Genomic DNA, 17,017 nt, shown 5'->3' with positions numbered 1-17,017 from the left:
TTAGGCTTCTTCCCAGTCTCAGTACCTAACATGTCTTTTTTCAGCGACTGGTGTAACCTCAACTCACCTTTCCTCTTTCATGCTCATGAAAGGTATTCAGGAGTCTCCGGTGCCCAACGGCCACTCGCTTCCTGGCAGAGATTTCCTTCGGAAGCAGATGCGGGGGGACCTGTTCACACAGCAGCAGCTGGAGGTGCTGGACCGTGTGTTTGAGAGGCAGCACTACTCGGACATCTTCACCACCACGGAGCCCATCAAGCCCGAGCAGGTACGCCCCACCACGCCCTGCCTGCCACACCGAATTGCAGGCCTGGGCCATGCTCCCCAGGGAGCTGTGGGCAAGAGGATGCCAGGTCCTACTCAGAGGTGGGCTTTTCGTTGTTCTTAGCCAAACTTGGCTGGTCACAGTATCCCATGAGGTCAGGAGGACTTGTTTGGGGCTCCGATGACTGTTTGCCTCTGCGCTTCCATCTGTCTGACCAGTCGGGGGGCACCTGACGTGTCTGGCTGCTCTGTCTTTGCTGAAGTGTATCCTTCCCCAGGGCTCTTTGAACAGGGGGCTGTAATGATTGTCTGGGCCATTATCCTGCTGGTCAGGGTGATGGTCAAGATACCATTCTCTGCCCAGAGTCTCACCAGACATAGCAATGTAGTGACCATCCTCTTGTAAAGTCTCCCTGTTATGCTTTTAGCAACTGAATCCAAGAGTTTGGAAATAAAGTGTCTCATTGGGCAAACTCCCACCAGGATTTTGGGCAGGAGAAGGAAGCAGGAGGACAACCTATTGCTGAGCAGTCTGTGGCTGTGGAGGTGGAGCCAGAAAGACTCTGCCCAGGGAAGGGCTCTCCATGGCCTGGATAAGGTTCCTGAAGAACCAGATTCAATTCAGGAGAATATTTCCTAAAGCTCAGGTGGTGCCAGGCCCTGGGCTGGTTATCTCACCAGCATGCATGGTTCCTGCCTGCCAGGAGCTCACATCTGGTGGGCAAGTCAGAGGCAGACTCAGTGAGCAATGACTTTTCCAGCACTCTTCTAGCTGGGATCTGGTGGTGAGGACTGGCCTCGCTGAGCTTCCTCTAAATGCTGATTCACTGAATCTGGAGTGGGACCCAGGCTTCTTAAATTTTCCCGAAATTTAAATTTTCCCAAAGAGCCATTGAAAACACTGTTAGCTGCCTACACAAGTTCCCGGGAGAGGAGAGGTGCCGGAGGGGAGCTTTGGGTGGTGAGGCATGAGCCAGACCTTAGGGTCTGCCATCTTGTGACTCAGAGCAGATCCTCTGAAGACCCTCAGAGACCATCTCTCTACTTTGATTGCAGATGGAGAAAGCTGAGGTCCCGAAAGGGAAAGAGACTTGCCTAAGTCCTCACAGCAAGTCATGTATTCATTAAGAAATACTCATTGAGTGTCTACTATGTGTAAGGCAGGGAGCCAGGCACTGGTGGTACATCAGTGCACAAGACAGGCTTGGACCTGCCTTCAGGCAGCTTATAGATGAGTAGAAGAAACAATAAATAAAAATTACCGAAGGGTCTTGGATTACAGATGTGCTCCGAGCTAAGGAGGGAATGTGTGAGGCTCTCTGAGTATGGAGCAGGGGCAGAGCCAGCCAGGGGAAATGTATTTGTGCTGAGCCCTGAAGGGGTGGCAGAACCAGGAGAAGGGATGTGAGGGTGGGGAGAATGTGTCAGCAGAGGGATTAGCAGGTACCAAGGTCCTGAGGTGGGAGGGAGCATGGCTGGGTGCAAGGGCCTGGGGAGACTAGGGGGAATGGTGGGAGATTATCCTGGGGAGATGGCCCTGGTCTTGTAGACCGTGGTGAGGATTTTGGTCTTTCTCCTACAAGTCGAGTGAAGTCTTTACCAGGAATGATTTGATTGAATGTGCTGGACAGAGCTGATTCTGCACGCTTTAGATCCCAGTCTTTAGGGTGAAAAGTCTCTTTCCCATAAACAGCCTCTCCTCATGTCTAGCGCCCTTCTGGGAGTTGGATGAAGCCACATTTCACTTGACACAGAAGGAGAAAGAGAGGGGGCTCAATCAGAACTCCTTGGATGAGGCCTTCTCCTCCCAGCCCCCCGAATATGGAGAAAATTTATCTTCTAACTTTTGACAAGATTGTACAAGATTAGAGCTGGTGGGGAGTATGGAGACAAGCTTTCATTCTCCTCAATGTTTAGAAGGCCAGAGAGGGGACAGGGCTTGTCTGAGTTCACCCAGCAAGTGAGTGGTGCAGATCGAGGGGCTAGGACTGCCCTTAGCCTGGCCTCCCCCTCACAAAGCCTGCAGCATTTCTATTAGATCTTTATTTACTTAATGCTGACATCCAGTATTAGGGCTTCATTTGATTCTCATGGAAATTTAGAATCTGAATCATAGTTCATTTAGGTTAGACTCTCCAGAAAGGTTGGGCAGAGACTATAGCACTTCGTTATTTGGGAGAAGTCCAGAAGCCGTCCACGTATTCATTCCTCACTTGCTCAGACACTCATATGCTCATTTATCCAATATATTTCTTTTGCGTGCTGGCCGTGAGCCTGGCATGGTGTCAGACACCCATGGGATTGAGGGAGGAGTCAGACCTTGGTTCTGCCTGCAGTCACGGGAGCTCTACATGACATGGATTGAGAATCTACAAGGCAAGGGAGAAGCTTCTGTGGGTCCTGATGAAGTGTCGAATGAGAGGGAGGAGTTGCCTCCACTGGGAACATCACGGAGGGCTCCACGGAGGTGGCAGCATTGGCTGGGGGTCCTGAAGGACAGGTCTGCAGAGATGGGCCCTGAAGGGAGGAGGACCTGAGCTACTACACGAGGGCTCCACTTCCTAGCAGTCTCGCTGTGCCTTGTCCTTCAGGCCGACCAGACTCTGACGGGGTGGGCTCCGAGGTGGGGCCTGCGGTGGGCCGTGGGGTAGGATAATGACTGACTCAGTGTTTTCTGGTTAATCTGCTTCACCTCCCTGGAACGTGCCGTAATGAGGAGAGATGGAAGGTGAGGCCGCGGGCCCTGCACGCAGGCACAGGCACTGGACTATGAATGACATACCCTCACGCCCGACACGCAGTCACTGGACAAATGATGACCTAAGCAAGGAGCTGCAGCCGGGGAGGGGTGCAAGTCAAGGGTACAGGTTCCTTGAGCCCCCTTGTGCTCGCGCTCTGTGAGGAGTCTATTCCTCGGGCCTTGTTCTGGGAGCCCTGGAGCCCTTGGGTGGTGGCGCCAGGAGGGGGCCTGGAGCTGTTGGCCACTGAGGCTGGCCGCCTCTTCGCTCCCATTTGTGAACGGTCTGAGCGGTTTGGGTCTGTGTCTCTGTGGCTGAAGTGGGGACCTTGCTGTCAGAGCAGCCTGGTGGGGAAGAAAGAGTATTTCCTGGCCTTGGGGTTGGGGAACTTGATTTGAGTCCTGGTGTGCCCCACTGAGCAAGTCACTTTTTCTCTGGGCCTCAGTTTCCATATCCATGATTTTGATAATGATGACAACAATCTAGCAAAAATAACGGGCATCCCCCTCAACTCTGCATGACACTGTTTCCAAAGATCTTTCACATCCATTCTCCACGTGGGCAGGGCAAGATTTGGGAGCTCTATTTTATAGACTGCAACAGTTTTTTTTTCCAGATCATTCACCCTGTTTTCAGGCCCCGAGAAGTTCCCGGACTTGTCGAGGCCATAGGGCTGGAATTTGACTTCAGGATCTTCCTGCTTCCATCTTGTGCAAGGTGATTACATGGGCCTCTGTGCTCCCAAATAACTCTAAGAGCCGGTTTTTAGAATTGGCTTTTTGTAGCCAGAGTCTGCCTGTCATTCCAGAGCCCTCCAAGTCTTGCCAAAGGTGGGGAATAGTCAGATCCCCCCAATCACTCCTGTCCCCTACCTCCCGTGGGAAGTCCGTTCCTCTTCCAGCCAGGCCCGGGTCCTGCCGGTAACTTCCGTGAGGCTCGCAGCCAGCCCCCACCTCTCTGCTTTTCCCACCAGCATCATCCTTGGAGGGTGGGCCCAGGCTTCTCGAGTTTATACAGAAACTTAGTCAACCCTTTGTCCCAGGTGGAAGGGGTTAAGGTCTACACACTCCTGGGGCAATGAAACGCTTCCTTTTCAAAATGGTGATTGAAAAAGCGATTGTTTTCCCTACATGTGGGATGAGTAAAAATCACCTTGGAGGAGGAGAGAGGAAGAAAAGGAACAACCGCCGGTGGTCACAGTGGTGTGTGTGCGTGTGTGGTGGGGTGTTGAACGGTGGAATCTGTTTCAGTAAAACTCCCGGTGGCGCCGTGGGCAGCGGAGGCGCTCCTGGCGGGAGCCGAAGGCGGCCGCGAGCACAGCCTGCAGCTTGTATGTACTCTCGGCAGACTATTAACCAACACCAGGCTATTAATCTGGCTTTTGAGCCTTCACTAAAGCCCATAAAAGCTCACAGTTGTCAAATGGAGTTCATTTTAATTTCCTTTCAATCACAGTAAATTATTCAGGTGATAAATCAGCTGGAGCAGCCTCCTGGCTGTAATAGAAACCCTAATTCCTGGCTAATTATCCAGCCCATTGCTGCCAGCGGATCAATACGGGCGCAAAATGGAACGGGCCCAGGGTCCTCCCTCCCATCGGGCCGGAGTCACAGAGACAGCTGGGGAAGGGGGACGTGCCGCTGACCTCCCAGGAAGTTCAAAGGTCACAGGGGGTTAAACTGGGAGAAGGCCTGTCGCTTGTCCAACAGAGAGAGCCACCAGACGAGCCTTCTGCTCTCATGAGCCACTTTGCCCTCTCAATGGTGGCATTTCTTCAGGCCATTGATACCCAGGCCTGTGGGCATCCTGTTCCTTGGAAGGGGCTGGTTTCGGCTTCTGAGCATGATTGAGCTCAGGGGTGACCCGAACACCAACCATGAGTCAGAGAAAGGGCTGGGCACCATGAGGAGAGAAGGATGCTTCCTTTCCCCTGAGAACTTGTTTTCTTCTATGGTGGGTTGTTGTCCCCGCAGGAGGAGTTGGGGCAGGGAGAGGGGGAGGTGGGGAGACAGGCGTGCCAGGTCGGGAGAGGGGGAAGGCTTCCCAGAGGAGGTGCCACGAGTGCGGTGACTTGAGGGATGGGCAGAAGCCGGATCTGTGGAGATGGAGGAGAGCTGGCACAGTGTGGTCAATGGAATGGAGGAAAGCACGTATGGGCAGGTATTCAGGGAACTGCACACCAGTCTGGGTGGCTGGGGGCAATGGGGTCGGACAAGCAGGTGAGACTCAAAGCCCAGAGGGCTAGAATGTCAGGGTGAGGAGGTTTGACTTTGCACTGGGGCTAGTTCACCCCAAAGAGCCCCAGATCTATGGCCTGGAAGCGCCCCTGGAAACTCCCTTCACTGGGCCTCCTGCCCTTCACCGTCCCTGCTGCTGCTGATTGCTGGCTTCCAGAAGCCCTGTCCTCACCATGCCATAAGCCCATGTATGACACTCGTGGGGTTTCCCACTTGCTACTCCAACTCCAGACTTTTGGCCCCCTCATGGCCCTCCACTGCCCTTGTGTCCCTCTGCTTTCCCAGACCTGACCCCTCACTTCCCCACATGACCTGGGCTCCTCCTATGTCAGAGCGGGGTATGACTGTGGCTCTGCCTGCTCCTATGGCTGGCGTGTGCGTGTGTGTATGTGTGTGCAGGTGCATGAGTGTGTGAACACGGGATGGCTCTGAGTGTGCTTGTGGCAGGTTCTGCAGTTATCATTACTTTCTTAATGTTGTTCACACCCTAAGCTTCTATTGTTTCCTGAAATGGAGCATTCTTTCCTTCAGCAGGAGACTTGCCTCCCTTGTGAGGCCTTCACTGACTCACTTCAGCCCACACTGGCTTGTCTCTTGTCTGAGCTCATAAATGCATAAATGTGCAGGGTTGTTATTGGAGTAATTGTAGCTTATTGTGTGTTCACTGCTTGCCCTGTACCTGGCTGTGTTCTGAGGAGAGCCTTACTTGCCCCATCTCAGTAAAAATTCACAACTCCTAGCACCCCCATTTTACAGCTGCAACAGCTGAGGCTTAGTGAGGTGAGCTCAATGGCTTGGTCATGGGCACACAGTAAGTGATGTAACCAAGATTGGAAGCCAACTTACTGGCTCCAGAGCTCAGACTGGTGGCCAGCTGACAGTCACACAACAGCCTGGGGTGCTGACTGTCCTTTTCTACTCTGGTCTGGTTCTACTACCCACCCCCCAACGGGGTTGTGCTCAGGGTCAGGCTTCCTTTGTACAGACAAAATAGATTTTGTTCACAGGAGGTGGCTGCAAATTCTTCCCTAGGAGGGATAGTTGAGGAAATTGGAGCTGTTTAGTCTGAAGAAGGGAGGACTTGGGGATGTGAGTGGGGAAGGAGACTGGCTAAGAGAACTTTCTAATAACGAAAGCTGTCTAACAGTGGAATGGGCTTCCTTGGAAGGTTGTGAGTTTCCTGTCACTGGAGGCATGTAGGTAGAATCTTACCCATCTCTTTTTGTATATACTGTATTAGCATGTACCTATATGCCAAGAAAGATTCATTCTAATACAGAAAGAGTAGGAAGGGTCTGGTGGGAGGAGGGGACCTTTTTCACGACAGCTTGGTGGGGCACTGAAGGGCAGTTCCCTAGGGAATCTCACTAGAGTGGGCAGAGAGGATCTACTCAGGGCACAGGAACCATACCCTGTGTGGCAGAGGGCTGGGAGCCACAATGTCTTGGGATGCCAAGGGATTCTCCAGCTCCTCCAGTGCAGAGAGCGGGGCTGGGAGTTTCTGGTGAAGAGCTGCAAGCCTGTGGCCAGTGTCAGTTGCCTCTGCTGGAAGCCCAGGCATCCTCTGCCTGCAATCCAGCTCCAGCTCCCGTGGTGGGTGGAGAGGAGGATCAAACAGGTCTGTGTCCTGCTTACAGGTCAGAGCTGGGTGTTGGGGCAGGGGGTGGGGGGACAGGCAGAGCATGATGAATAATTAAAGATAAAGGAATCATCAATAAAAAAAAAAAATACCAACCTCTTCTACAGTGCCCTGACTCCACTTAAAACTTACTACAAGGTAGGTTCTACCTGAATCATAATCTTCATCTAGCAGATGAGGAAACCGAGTGGGAGAGAAATTAAGTAACATGTTTCATATCATGTAGCTAGTAAGATTGACACACTCTCTACTCTGCTTTCTGTGGGTATAGACACAAAGCGTCCAAGGTAACACATCAGCAATCAGGTACCTTCACCGGAGGATGGCCAATGGTGTCTGGAAAACCTCTGCTAGCTAGGAAGGCAGCTGGCGTCTGCTCCAAAGCTCCGGCCTCAAAATGGCTTTCTCCCAGGACGTTCCTCTCTAGCAAGCTTGCTCCTCTTCAAAACATCACTCCCAGCTGCACTGAGTTCCCTCTCTCTGAGTCAGCTCATTTATATAGCTCCACTGATCAAGGCCCACCCTGAATGGGTGGGGCCATGCCTCCATGGGAACATCTCATCAAAATCATTACCCACAGCTGGGTGGGGCACATTCCAAGCAAATCTAACCAGCACCAAATGTCTGCCCCACACAAGACCACAAAGATAATGGCATTTGGGGAACACAATACATTCAAACTGGCACATTCCACCCCCTGGACCTCAAATGACATCATCTTTCCAAATACGAAATATATTCATTCCATCAGTACCACAGAAACTTAAATCATTTCAGCACAAGATGCCATCAAAATCAATTATAGGCATGGCCAGTCCTAAGGCATAATTTTTCTTTAGCTGTGGATCTGTGAACTTAGAACAAGTTATGTGCTCCCCGTATACAAAAGACAGACATTCATAGGATAAACATTTCCATTGCCATAAGGAGAAACAGTAAGGAAAACAGGGTTAACAGGAGCAAAACGGTTCCTAAAACCTGCAGGACAAACTCCATTAGATTTCAAAGTCTGAGAGTCATTAACAGAACAACGTTGCATCCTTGGGGCTTGAGAGAGGGGGAGCCTAACCCTTCCCAAGGGCCTTTTTGGCAGCTGTTTCCTCTCCAAATGCTTGGGTGAGTGCTCCAACATATCCACACATTGGGGAGACCACCTTCTCGGCCCCACCCTCCTCAAACCTCGGGGCAGCTCCCGGATTCCCTTCCATCTCCGGGGCACACGCTCAACCCCTTCAGAACAGTGGGGTGGCAGCCAGGCTCTCCCCAATTCCCTGGGAATGTGCTCCACCCTCTTTGGGACCTCGGGTGGCAAAACTCTTCCAGAGCATCGAGGTGGAATGCCCACCCTCGACCTCCAGGGCAAACTCACCCTTTCCATGCATGTGGGCTGCTCCACTCTCCCAGCCCAAGGCCTCTTGACTCCAGACCTCAACCTCCACGGCTCTGTCTTTGAAGAAATTTTTCCTTCAATTTGTTTCTTGTCTGTCTCCTCCAGTCCAGACCGGCAATGTCTCTGTCTGTAAAGATCTTGCAAGAATTCTGTTGTCTTCGCATGAAGTATACAGGGGTCAAAGCCATCAGACAATAGGACTTTCCACAAATCCCTTCTGGATAATTCCTTTTCCAATCTTGGCTTGTACTGAAATGGCGGCTGGGTTCCATGTTTGGTTACATCCTCATGTTGGGCTGTAGCTTCTGGGATTCCACCCCCTGGAAGCTCGTAATTTTCCAAGCCATCAGCTTCTGGTTTCTTTGAACCCAAGAGTTCAGTTCTAAGTGTATCTCACTCTGCTCGCATTTTACTATAAGCTGCAAGGAGAAGCCAGGGTATATCCTCCACACGTAGTCTGGAGATCTCCTCAGCTAAGTATTCCAGGTTGTCACTTTCAAATTCTTCCTTCCATCTGACACCAGGACTCAATTTTTCCAAATTCTCTGCCACTTTAAAACAAGGATTGCCTTTCTTCCAGTTTGCAACAACACATTCATCATTTCTGCTCAAGTCCTCATCAGAAGTATCTTTAGAGTCCATATTTCCATAAACAGCCTCTTTAAAGCAGTTTTGGCCTTTTCTATCAAGCTCCTCACAATTGTTCCAGAATCTTCCCCTTATCCATTTAAAAAGCCGTTCCAACATGTTTGGTATTTGCAAACTCAACAGCAAAAGCACCCCACTTCTGGTACCAAAATGTGTTCTAGTTTGCTAATGCTGCAGAACGCAAAACACAAGAGATGGATTGGCTTTTATAAAATGGGGGTTTATTTTGCTACACAGTTACAGTCTTAAGGCCACAAAGCGTCCAAGGTAACACATCAGCAATCGGGTACCTTCACCAGAGGATGGCCAATGGTGTCCGGAAAACCTCTGCTAGCTAGGAAGGCAGCTGGCATCTGCTCCAAAGCTCCAGCCTCAAAATGGCTTTCTTCCCAGGACGTTCCTCTCTAGCAAGCTTGCTCCTCTTCAAAACATCACTCCCAGATGCACTGAGTTCCCTCTCTCTGAGTCAGCTCATTTATGTAGCTCCACTGATCAAGGCCCACCCTGAATGGGCGGGGCCACGCCTCCATGGGAACATCTCATCAGAATCATTACCCACAGCTGGGTGGGACACATTCCAAGCAAATCTAACCAGCACCAAATGTCTGCCCCACACAAGACCACAAAGATAATGGCATTTGGGGGACACAATACATTCAAACTGGCACAGTCCCTCCTGAACAGAGGTTGGGATTTTGGTGCTGGTTTTGGAATTATGGCCTTCAACTTGTGTGATGTGGGTGTTGGTACTGAAACCACTGCCGAAAACTTGAAACCTGGAGGGACTTTTCATGAAATGGGCGCCAGACAAATTTTACCCACAGGCTGAGGGAGGTAGGAAGGTAACTTGATTCTCCATGGGACTCAGGGTAGAACAAAAGTTTCCTATGGGAAGTTGAATCCTCATGCCTGTGCCACCCACAGGTGTGGTATCTCACTTTTTATTTTGTCCTGCGTATGAGAAACCCAAGAAGAGAAAGTAACCTAAAAATTGGACTCCTATCAGTGAAATCTCTGAGCTGTCTAGTCAGAATACACGGAAAACTCTCATCTGAATCCTTCCACAATTCCATATGCACAAAACACCTATAGAATAAATGATGGCAACTGAAGATGAGCTCACAATTTAAAAAATTGAAAACCACACAAGGAAATGAGGGCAAACCTAGACATAACTGGAAGATTAATTAGTACCCCCCAAGAATCTGAGCTGACAGACAATCTGAAAGAGACCATAAAATGGTTAAAAAAAGACTAGAAACCAGTATAAAAGAATAAAGCACCATGTAAAGAAAAGAATAGTCAGATTAGAAAAAGAACCAAATAAATTTTCTAGAAATAAAAGTTATCATCATAAAAATAAAAAAATTTGTTGATGGATTAAATAACAGATAAGACACAGATGAATAGAAAATCAGTTATCTGGAAGACAGAGCTGAAGACATTGCTAGAAATGCAGCATAGAAAGCTAAAGAATTAGAAAATATGAACGAGAGGGTAAGAGATCAAACAAAATAACACAAGAAAGCCCAACATACATCTAATAGTTACTCTGGAAAAAAAAATAGAAAAAATAGATGAAAGGAAATATTTGAAGAAATAATGGCTGAAGACTTTATAGAACAGAGCTGTTGCAAGACACGTATCAGTATATTGAAGAAGCATATACTAAATCTCAAACAAGTTAAATAAAAATAAACGCATATCTAGGCAAAATCATAGTGAAATTGCAGAACATCAAAGACAAAGAAAATTATAAAAGCAACCAGAGAGAACATATAACTTGAGGCTGACAGAACACTTTTTTTCAGCACTGATAGAAGTTGGAAGACAACAGAAGATATCTTCAAGTGTTGAGACAATAACAGTTGACCTAGAATTCTGTGCCAAACTAAGTGACCATTTAATAGTGAAGGTGAATAAAGACGTTTTCAGACAAAGATAGGAAGACTTTACTGCTCACAGACTCTCACTGCATGGCGAAATGTACTTCAGTAAAGGATATGTGAGAGTTCTGGTTTCAGCTCTGGCATGTAAAGAGTTTGGAAGTCAACACTCTTATCCTTACAGTGAGGAGAAAGCTGAGCCAACTGAAAATCTAACTTTTTTTTAGACCCATCAGAGAATTAAGGTTGCAGGAAAAACTTCTGCCCTGAAATCTGGAGAGAGGGGTGAATACAATCTCAGGTGAGATCTGCTTCTCTGGAGCAGAAGCCATTGGAGCCATAATCTGGTAGGAACATTTAAATGGTAATTTTGATAAATTGCTGGAGGCTGACTGTAAGAAGGAAAAATGAGAATACCCTTTGTAGTAGTTTGGAGCTATGTATTCCAGAAACACATGTTCTTATGTTTAATCCATTCCTGTAGGTGTGAAGCCATTGTAAGTAGGACCTTTTGATAAGGTTACTTCAGTTAATATTTGGCCCAACTCAATCAGGATTGGGTCTTAATCCTATTTCTGGTTTAATGAAATTCAGACAGAGCAGAAAAAAAAACCCACAGGAAGCAAGAAGTCAAAAGTAACAGGAGGTAGGAGAGAAAGGAGAAGATGCCACCACATGCATTGCCATGAGACAGAGAAGCCAATGCCCAAGGATCACCAGCAGGCAGTCCCAGAATAGCATTGTTTGGGAAGAAAGGTAACCTTACTGACACCTCAGTTTTGGAATTCTCCTAGCCTCAAACCCTAAGTCAATAAATTCCCATTGTTTAAGCCAACCCATTGTATGGTATTTGGTTTAGCAAAGAGGATACTAAAATACTCCCTCTCCCCCTGGGCTCTGACCCATCCTCCCCAGGGGAGGTGAATGGAGGGCATATGTCCCATCAAGGGATTAGGGAAGATAGCATGAGAATGAAAACTTCCTCTTGGCTGCAGTCTTAGGGGAGCCCTCACACTTTCTAGGGTTTCACTTCCAGGAATTCTCACAATGAAGAACTGAGAAAAATTCCCATGTGTCTCTACAGGGAGAGGGGAAAAGTAATCATTCTGAAGTATGTCTAGAGTGTTCTCAATAATAAAGGCCTATTCTCAAGGGAAAAAGTTTACTAGAGCCTTATCCTACCCAAGGAAACGGCAGCTTCCAGACTCCAGCCCCCTCTGCTTTCTTGGAAAAAAAAAGAGAGAAAAAAATAGCTGTGAAACACTTGGGAAGATCACAGCCACTAAAAGACTGAGATTTAATTATAAGATTACAGAATGCTTCCCCTCCCCTTATACCCTATCTCCACACCAACGTAGTTCCAACAGTGAATTATATCAGAAAATGTTGCAAGGCACAGATTTTATTTAAGGAGGAATTGTCAGAGAATTCTAAAGACAATTGGGGACACAAAAATGAGGACATTAGAGGAATTTGAAGCCTCTGGTGCCTACAGCTACAACAAACATTAAAGAAAGCCCAGCTCCTAGCCAGATTAACAGAAAACCTCACACTAAAAGCCTACTTATCTCAATTGATATTACCTGCTAAATCAGGTCAAACTTTCAACAAAAAATTTATACAGCATGCTAAAAGGCCAGGAAAGTCACGGTCTGACAAGAAAAAGTAAGCACCAGGACCAGACTCAGATATGACAGAGATTTTGGAATAATCAGACAGGAAAATAACGATTAGTATGTTAAGGGCTCGAATAGAAAAAATAGACAACATGCAAGAACAGATGGGTAAAGTAAACAGAGATATGGAAACTCTAAGAAAGAAACAAAAGGAAATGCTAAAAGTAAAAAACACAGTAACAGATGAAGACTGCCTTTGGTGGGCTCATCAGTAGACTGAATAGAGCCAGGTACAGAAGCAGTGAGCTTGAAGATGTGTTGATAGAAACCTCCCAAACTGAAAACCAGAGATGAAAGAATGAAAACAATCAAAAAAGTCACCCACAGAGCAGGATATTCAAGAACTGTAGGACATATTCAAAAGGAGTAACAAGCAATAATATCAGAAGAAGAAGAAAAAAGGGAGCAGAAGATATATTTGAAGTAGTAATGGATGAGAATTTTCCAAAATTAAAGGCACCAAGCTGCACACCCTGGAATCTCAGAGAACACCAAGCAGGATAAGTACTAAAAAATCATATTCAAACCTCAGAAAACAAAAGACAAAGAGAAAATCTTGAAAGAAGGCAGCGGAAAATAATCTTACTTCTGGAAGAAATAAGGATAAAATTATAGCAGATTTCATGTTAGAGATCATGCAAGCAAGAAGAGAGTGGAGTGGAATATTTAGAGTGTTGAAAGGAAAATCTCACCAATCTAGAATGCCGTATCCTCAGAAGTGATTCTTTAAAATGAAGGAAAAATAAAGACTTTCTCAGGCAAACAGAAACTGAGGGAATTCATCACCACCAAACCTTCTCTGTAAGAATTGTTAAAAGAAGCTCTTCAAAGTGAAAGAAGACAATATAGGTCAGAAACTTGGATCTACATAAAGAAAGGAACAGCTTTGGAGTAGGAATAAATGAACATATCATAAAATCTTTTATTTATCTTATTCTTCGTTGATCTAAAAGATTACTGTTTATTTAAATTAATAATTAGTAATAATGCATGAGGTGGTTATAACATATAGATAGATGAAATGAATGACAGCAATGTAATAAAGAATGGTGTTCTGGTTTGCTAATGCTGCCTGTTATGCAAAATACCAAAAATGGATTGACTTTTATAAAGGTGGTTTATTTGGTTACACAGTTACAGTCTTAAGGCCAGAAAATGTCCAAGATAAGGCATCAACAAAGGGTACCTTCACTGGAGGATGGCCGTTGGTGTCCAGAAAACCTCTGTTAGCTTGGAAGGCACATGCCTGGCATCCGTTTTCTCCCAGGTTGCGTTTCAAAATGGCTTTCTCCAAAATGTTGCTCTTGGGACATTTGTCGTCTCTTTCCTTCTCTGGAGCAAAAGTCTGCTTTCAAAGGCCATCTCCAAAATGTCTCTGTAAGCTGCAGTTCCTCTCTCAGCTCCTGTATGTTCTTCAAGGTGTCCCTCTTGGCTGTAGCAAGCTTGCTCCTTCCATCTGAGCTTATATAGTGCTCCAGTAAACTAATCAAGGCCCACACTGAATGGGTGGGGCCACACCTCCACGGAAATTATCTAATCAGAGTTATCACCTACAGTTGGGTGGGTTGCATCTCCATGGAAACACTCAAAGAATTACAATCTAATCAACACTAATATAGCTGCCCACACAAGATTGCATCAAAGAAAATGGTGTTTTGGGGGACATAATACATTCAAACTGCACAAATAGGAAGGAGAAATTGGGAATACTCTGTTAGAAATTACTGTACTACACATGAAGGAATGTAGTATTATTTGAAGGTGGACTTAGATTAGTAATAAATGTATATTGTAATATCTAGAGTAACAACTGAAAGTTTTTTAAAGATGCATAACTGGTATATACTTACAGAGAAGATAAAATGGAATAATATAAAATGCTCAGTTCAAACCAGAGAAGGAAGGAAAAAGAGGTGGAAAAAAAAAGAAACAAAGAACAAGTGCAATGAATAGAAAAGAAAAGTTACAAACATGGCAGTTATTAATCCAACAATATCAATAATCACTTTAAATATGTTTCTTCTAAATATACCCATTAAAAGACAGGGATTGTCTGGATTAAAAAAAAAAGACCCAGCATTATGTTGTCAACAAGAAAGATAAGAAATATAGAAGGAAGGAATGGGATTTAAGAAGCAGTAGTGACCAAATAAATTGGTAAATATAGGTAAATCTAAATAACTGTTGACTGTTTTGGGGGTTTAAAAACAAAGTAGGAAAAAAGACAATAATAATGTGTAAGATTGAGAGGTGCTGATCTGAGTTAAAATGTTCTAAGATCCTAGTATTGCTCAGGAAGAGGGTAAATATATTGATAAACTTTAGATTTGCTTAGGTCAGGGATTCAGGTGAGCAAATTCAGAGTAATAATTAAAGGCATGGAAATAGAATGCATAACTTCCAAACCAGGAGAAACAAAAGGAGATACATAGAACAGTCAATGAATCCAATAGAAGGCAGGAAAGAAGAAAAGAAGCAGCATAGAAAAAGCATGGTAAATTAAAGATACAAAATTAGATAGTAGATGTATTAGGAAATAAAAACATTTGAGTAGTTGCAATAAATGTAAATAGGTTGAGTTTGGCAGATAATATGGAAGATATGATAACCAAAATCCAGAAATATCCCATTTGTAGGAATTAATCTAAAACAAAATAATACTGAAAGGTTGCAAGTAATGAGATAAGAAAACATAGACCAGGCAAATACTAACCAAATAAAATATGGTGTATAATACTAATACAAGATGAAATAAATGTTAAGGTCCAAAGCATCCTCACAGACAGGGGATAATTACTTAATGATAATGAGAAAATGTCGAAGGATGATATAACAATTCTGTACCTGTATGCTCTTAGCAATGAAGTCGCAAAATGATTAAAGCAAAAATTATTGTAATAACAAGAAAAATTAACAAATCTTATTGGAAGATTTTAACATGCCCTTCTTATTAACGGACACATCAAGCTGACAAAAAATTGGCAAGGGTTTTTTTTTTAAATTCAGTTTTATTGAAATGTATTCACATACCATACAATCATCCACGGTATACGATCAACTGTTCACAGTACGATCATACAGTTATGCGTTCATCACCACAATCTATTTCTGAACATTTTCCTTACATCAGAAAGAATCAGAATAAGAATAAAAAATAAAAGTGAAAAGGGAACACCCAAACCACCCCCCCATCCCACCCTATTTGTCATTTAGTTTTTATCCCCATTTTTCTACTCATCCATCCATACACTAGATAAAGGGAGTGTGATCCACAGGTTTTCACAATCACACTGTCACCCCTTGTAATCTACATTATTATATAATCGTCTTCAGGAGTCCAGACTGCTGGGTTGGAGTTTGGTAGTTTCAGGTATTTACTTCTAGCTATTCCAGTATATTAAAACCTAAGAGGTGTTATTTATATTGTACATAAGAATGTCCACCAGAGTGACCTCTCCATTCTACTTGAAATCTCTCAGCCACTGAAACTATTTTGTCTCATTTTGCATCCCCCTTTTGGTCAAGAAGATATTCTCAGTCCCATGATGCCAGGTCCAGATTCATCCCCGGGACTCATATCCTGCGTTGCCAGGGAGATTTACACCCCTGGGAGTTGGGTCCTACGTAGGGGGGAGGGCAGTGAGTTCACCTGCCGAGGTGGCTCAGTTAGAGAGAGAGAGGGCCACATCTGAGCAACAAAGAGGTACTCAGGGGGAGACTCTTAGGCACAATTATATGCAAGTTTAGCCTCTCCTTTGCAGTAACGAGCTTCATAAGGGTAAGTCCCACGATCGAGGGCTCGGCACATCAAACCGCCAGTCCCAATGTTTGTGACAACATCAACACCAGTCCAGGTGAGGAAGTCCAACACTTGTGCACCTTCCCCCAGCAACTCGGGGCGGGGGGCGGGGGAGTCACTCTAACCTATACTAACCTACTGTATCTCACTTCCTATTCAAAGTTCCATGTAATTGTGGTGTTTGAGCAAACTGACTGTAGAGTTATACTGTTTAGAAAATATAGATCCTGCACCAAATAGACATCTCTTTGGCAAGGGGATTTTTAAGAATTGAACAACATAGTTAACAAGCTTGGTCAAATAGACATGTATAGTGCCAATAATTAGAGACTATACATTCTTTTCAAATGTGCATGGAAGCAGTACTTGCAAAAATTGACTACATGCTAGTAGTGAAAGCAAGTCTCAGCAATACTCAAAAATGTAGACTGTGTTCTTTGATCACAGTGCAATAAAACAAAAAAATTGATAGTCCAAAGCAAAATATGACTTCCAAACCTCTGCATGTTTGAAAGTTATAAAATAAAAATAACTTTCTGAAAAAAATCCACAGGTCAAAAAAGAAAACCTCATGGAAATTACAGAATATTAGAACTGAACAACAACAAAACCACCACATAGCAAAACTTGTGCAATGCAACTAAAGTAGTATTTAGAGGAAAATGCGTAGCCTTTAATGCATTTGTTAGAAAAGAAGATAAACATTAATGTTAACCATTTAACTCAAGAAGTTAGAAAAA

General features: G+C 45.1%; 1 protein-coding gene across 5 annotated transcripts in view; it reads left to right on the top strand.

Annotated features, from left to right (window-relative positions):
- PAX5 (paired box 5) overlaps positions 1 to 17,017 on the top strand; it is a 215,954-nt gene that overhangs the window by 61,027 nt on the left and 137,910 nt on the right. For all 5 annotated transcript variants that reach the window (XM_037798682.1, XM_037798684.1, XM_037798683.1 and 2 more), the window contains exon 6: positions 93 to 268. In XM_037798682.1, coding sequence (XP_037654610.1) covers positions 93 to 268 — 176 coding nt within the window. The remainder of the gene's footprint in view (positions 1 to 92; positions 269 to 17,017) is intronic.

The sequence above is a fragment of the Choloepus didactylus genome, chromosome 10 (genome assembly GCF_015220235.1).
Source record: "Choloepus didactylus isolate mChoDid1 chromosome 10, mChoDid1.pri, whole genome shotgun sequence".
Lineage (NCBI taxonomy): Eukaryota > Metazoa > Chordata > Mammalia > Pilosa > Megalonychidae > Choloepus > Choloepus didactylus.
This window is presented reverse-complemented; position numbering and strand designations above follow the sequence as displayed.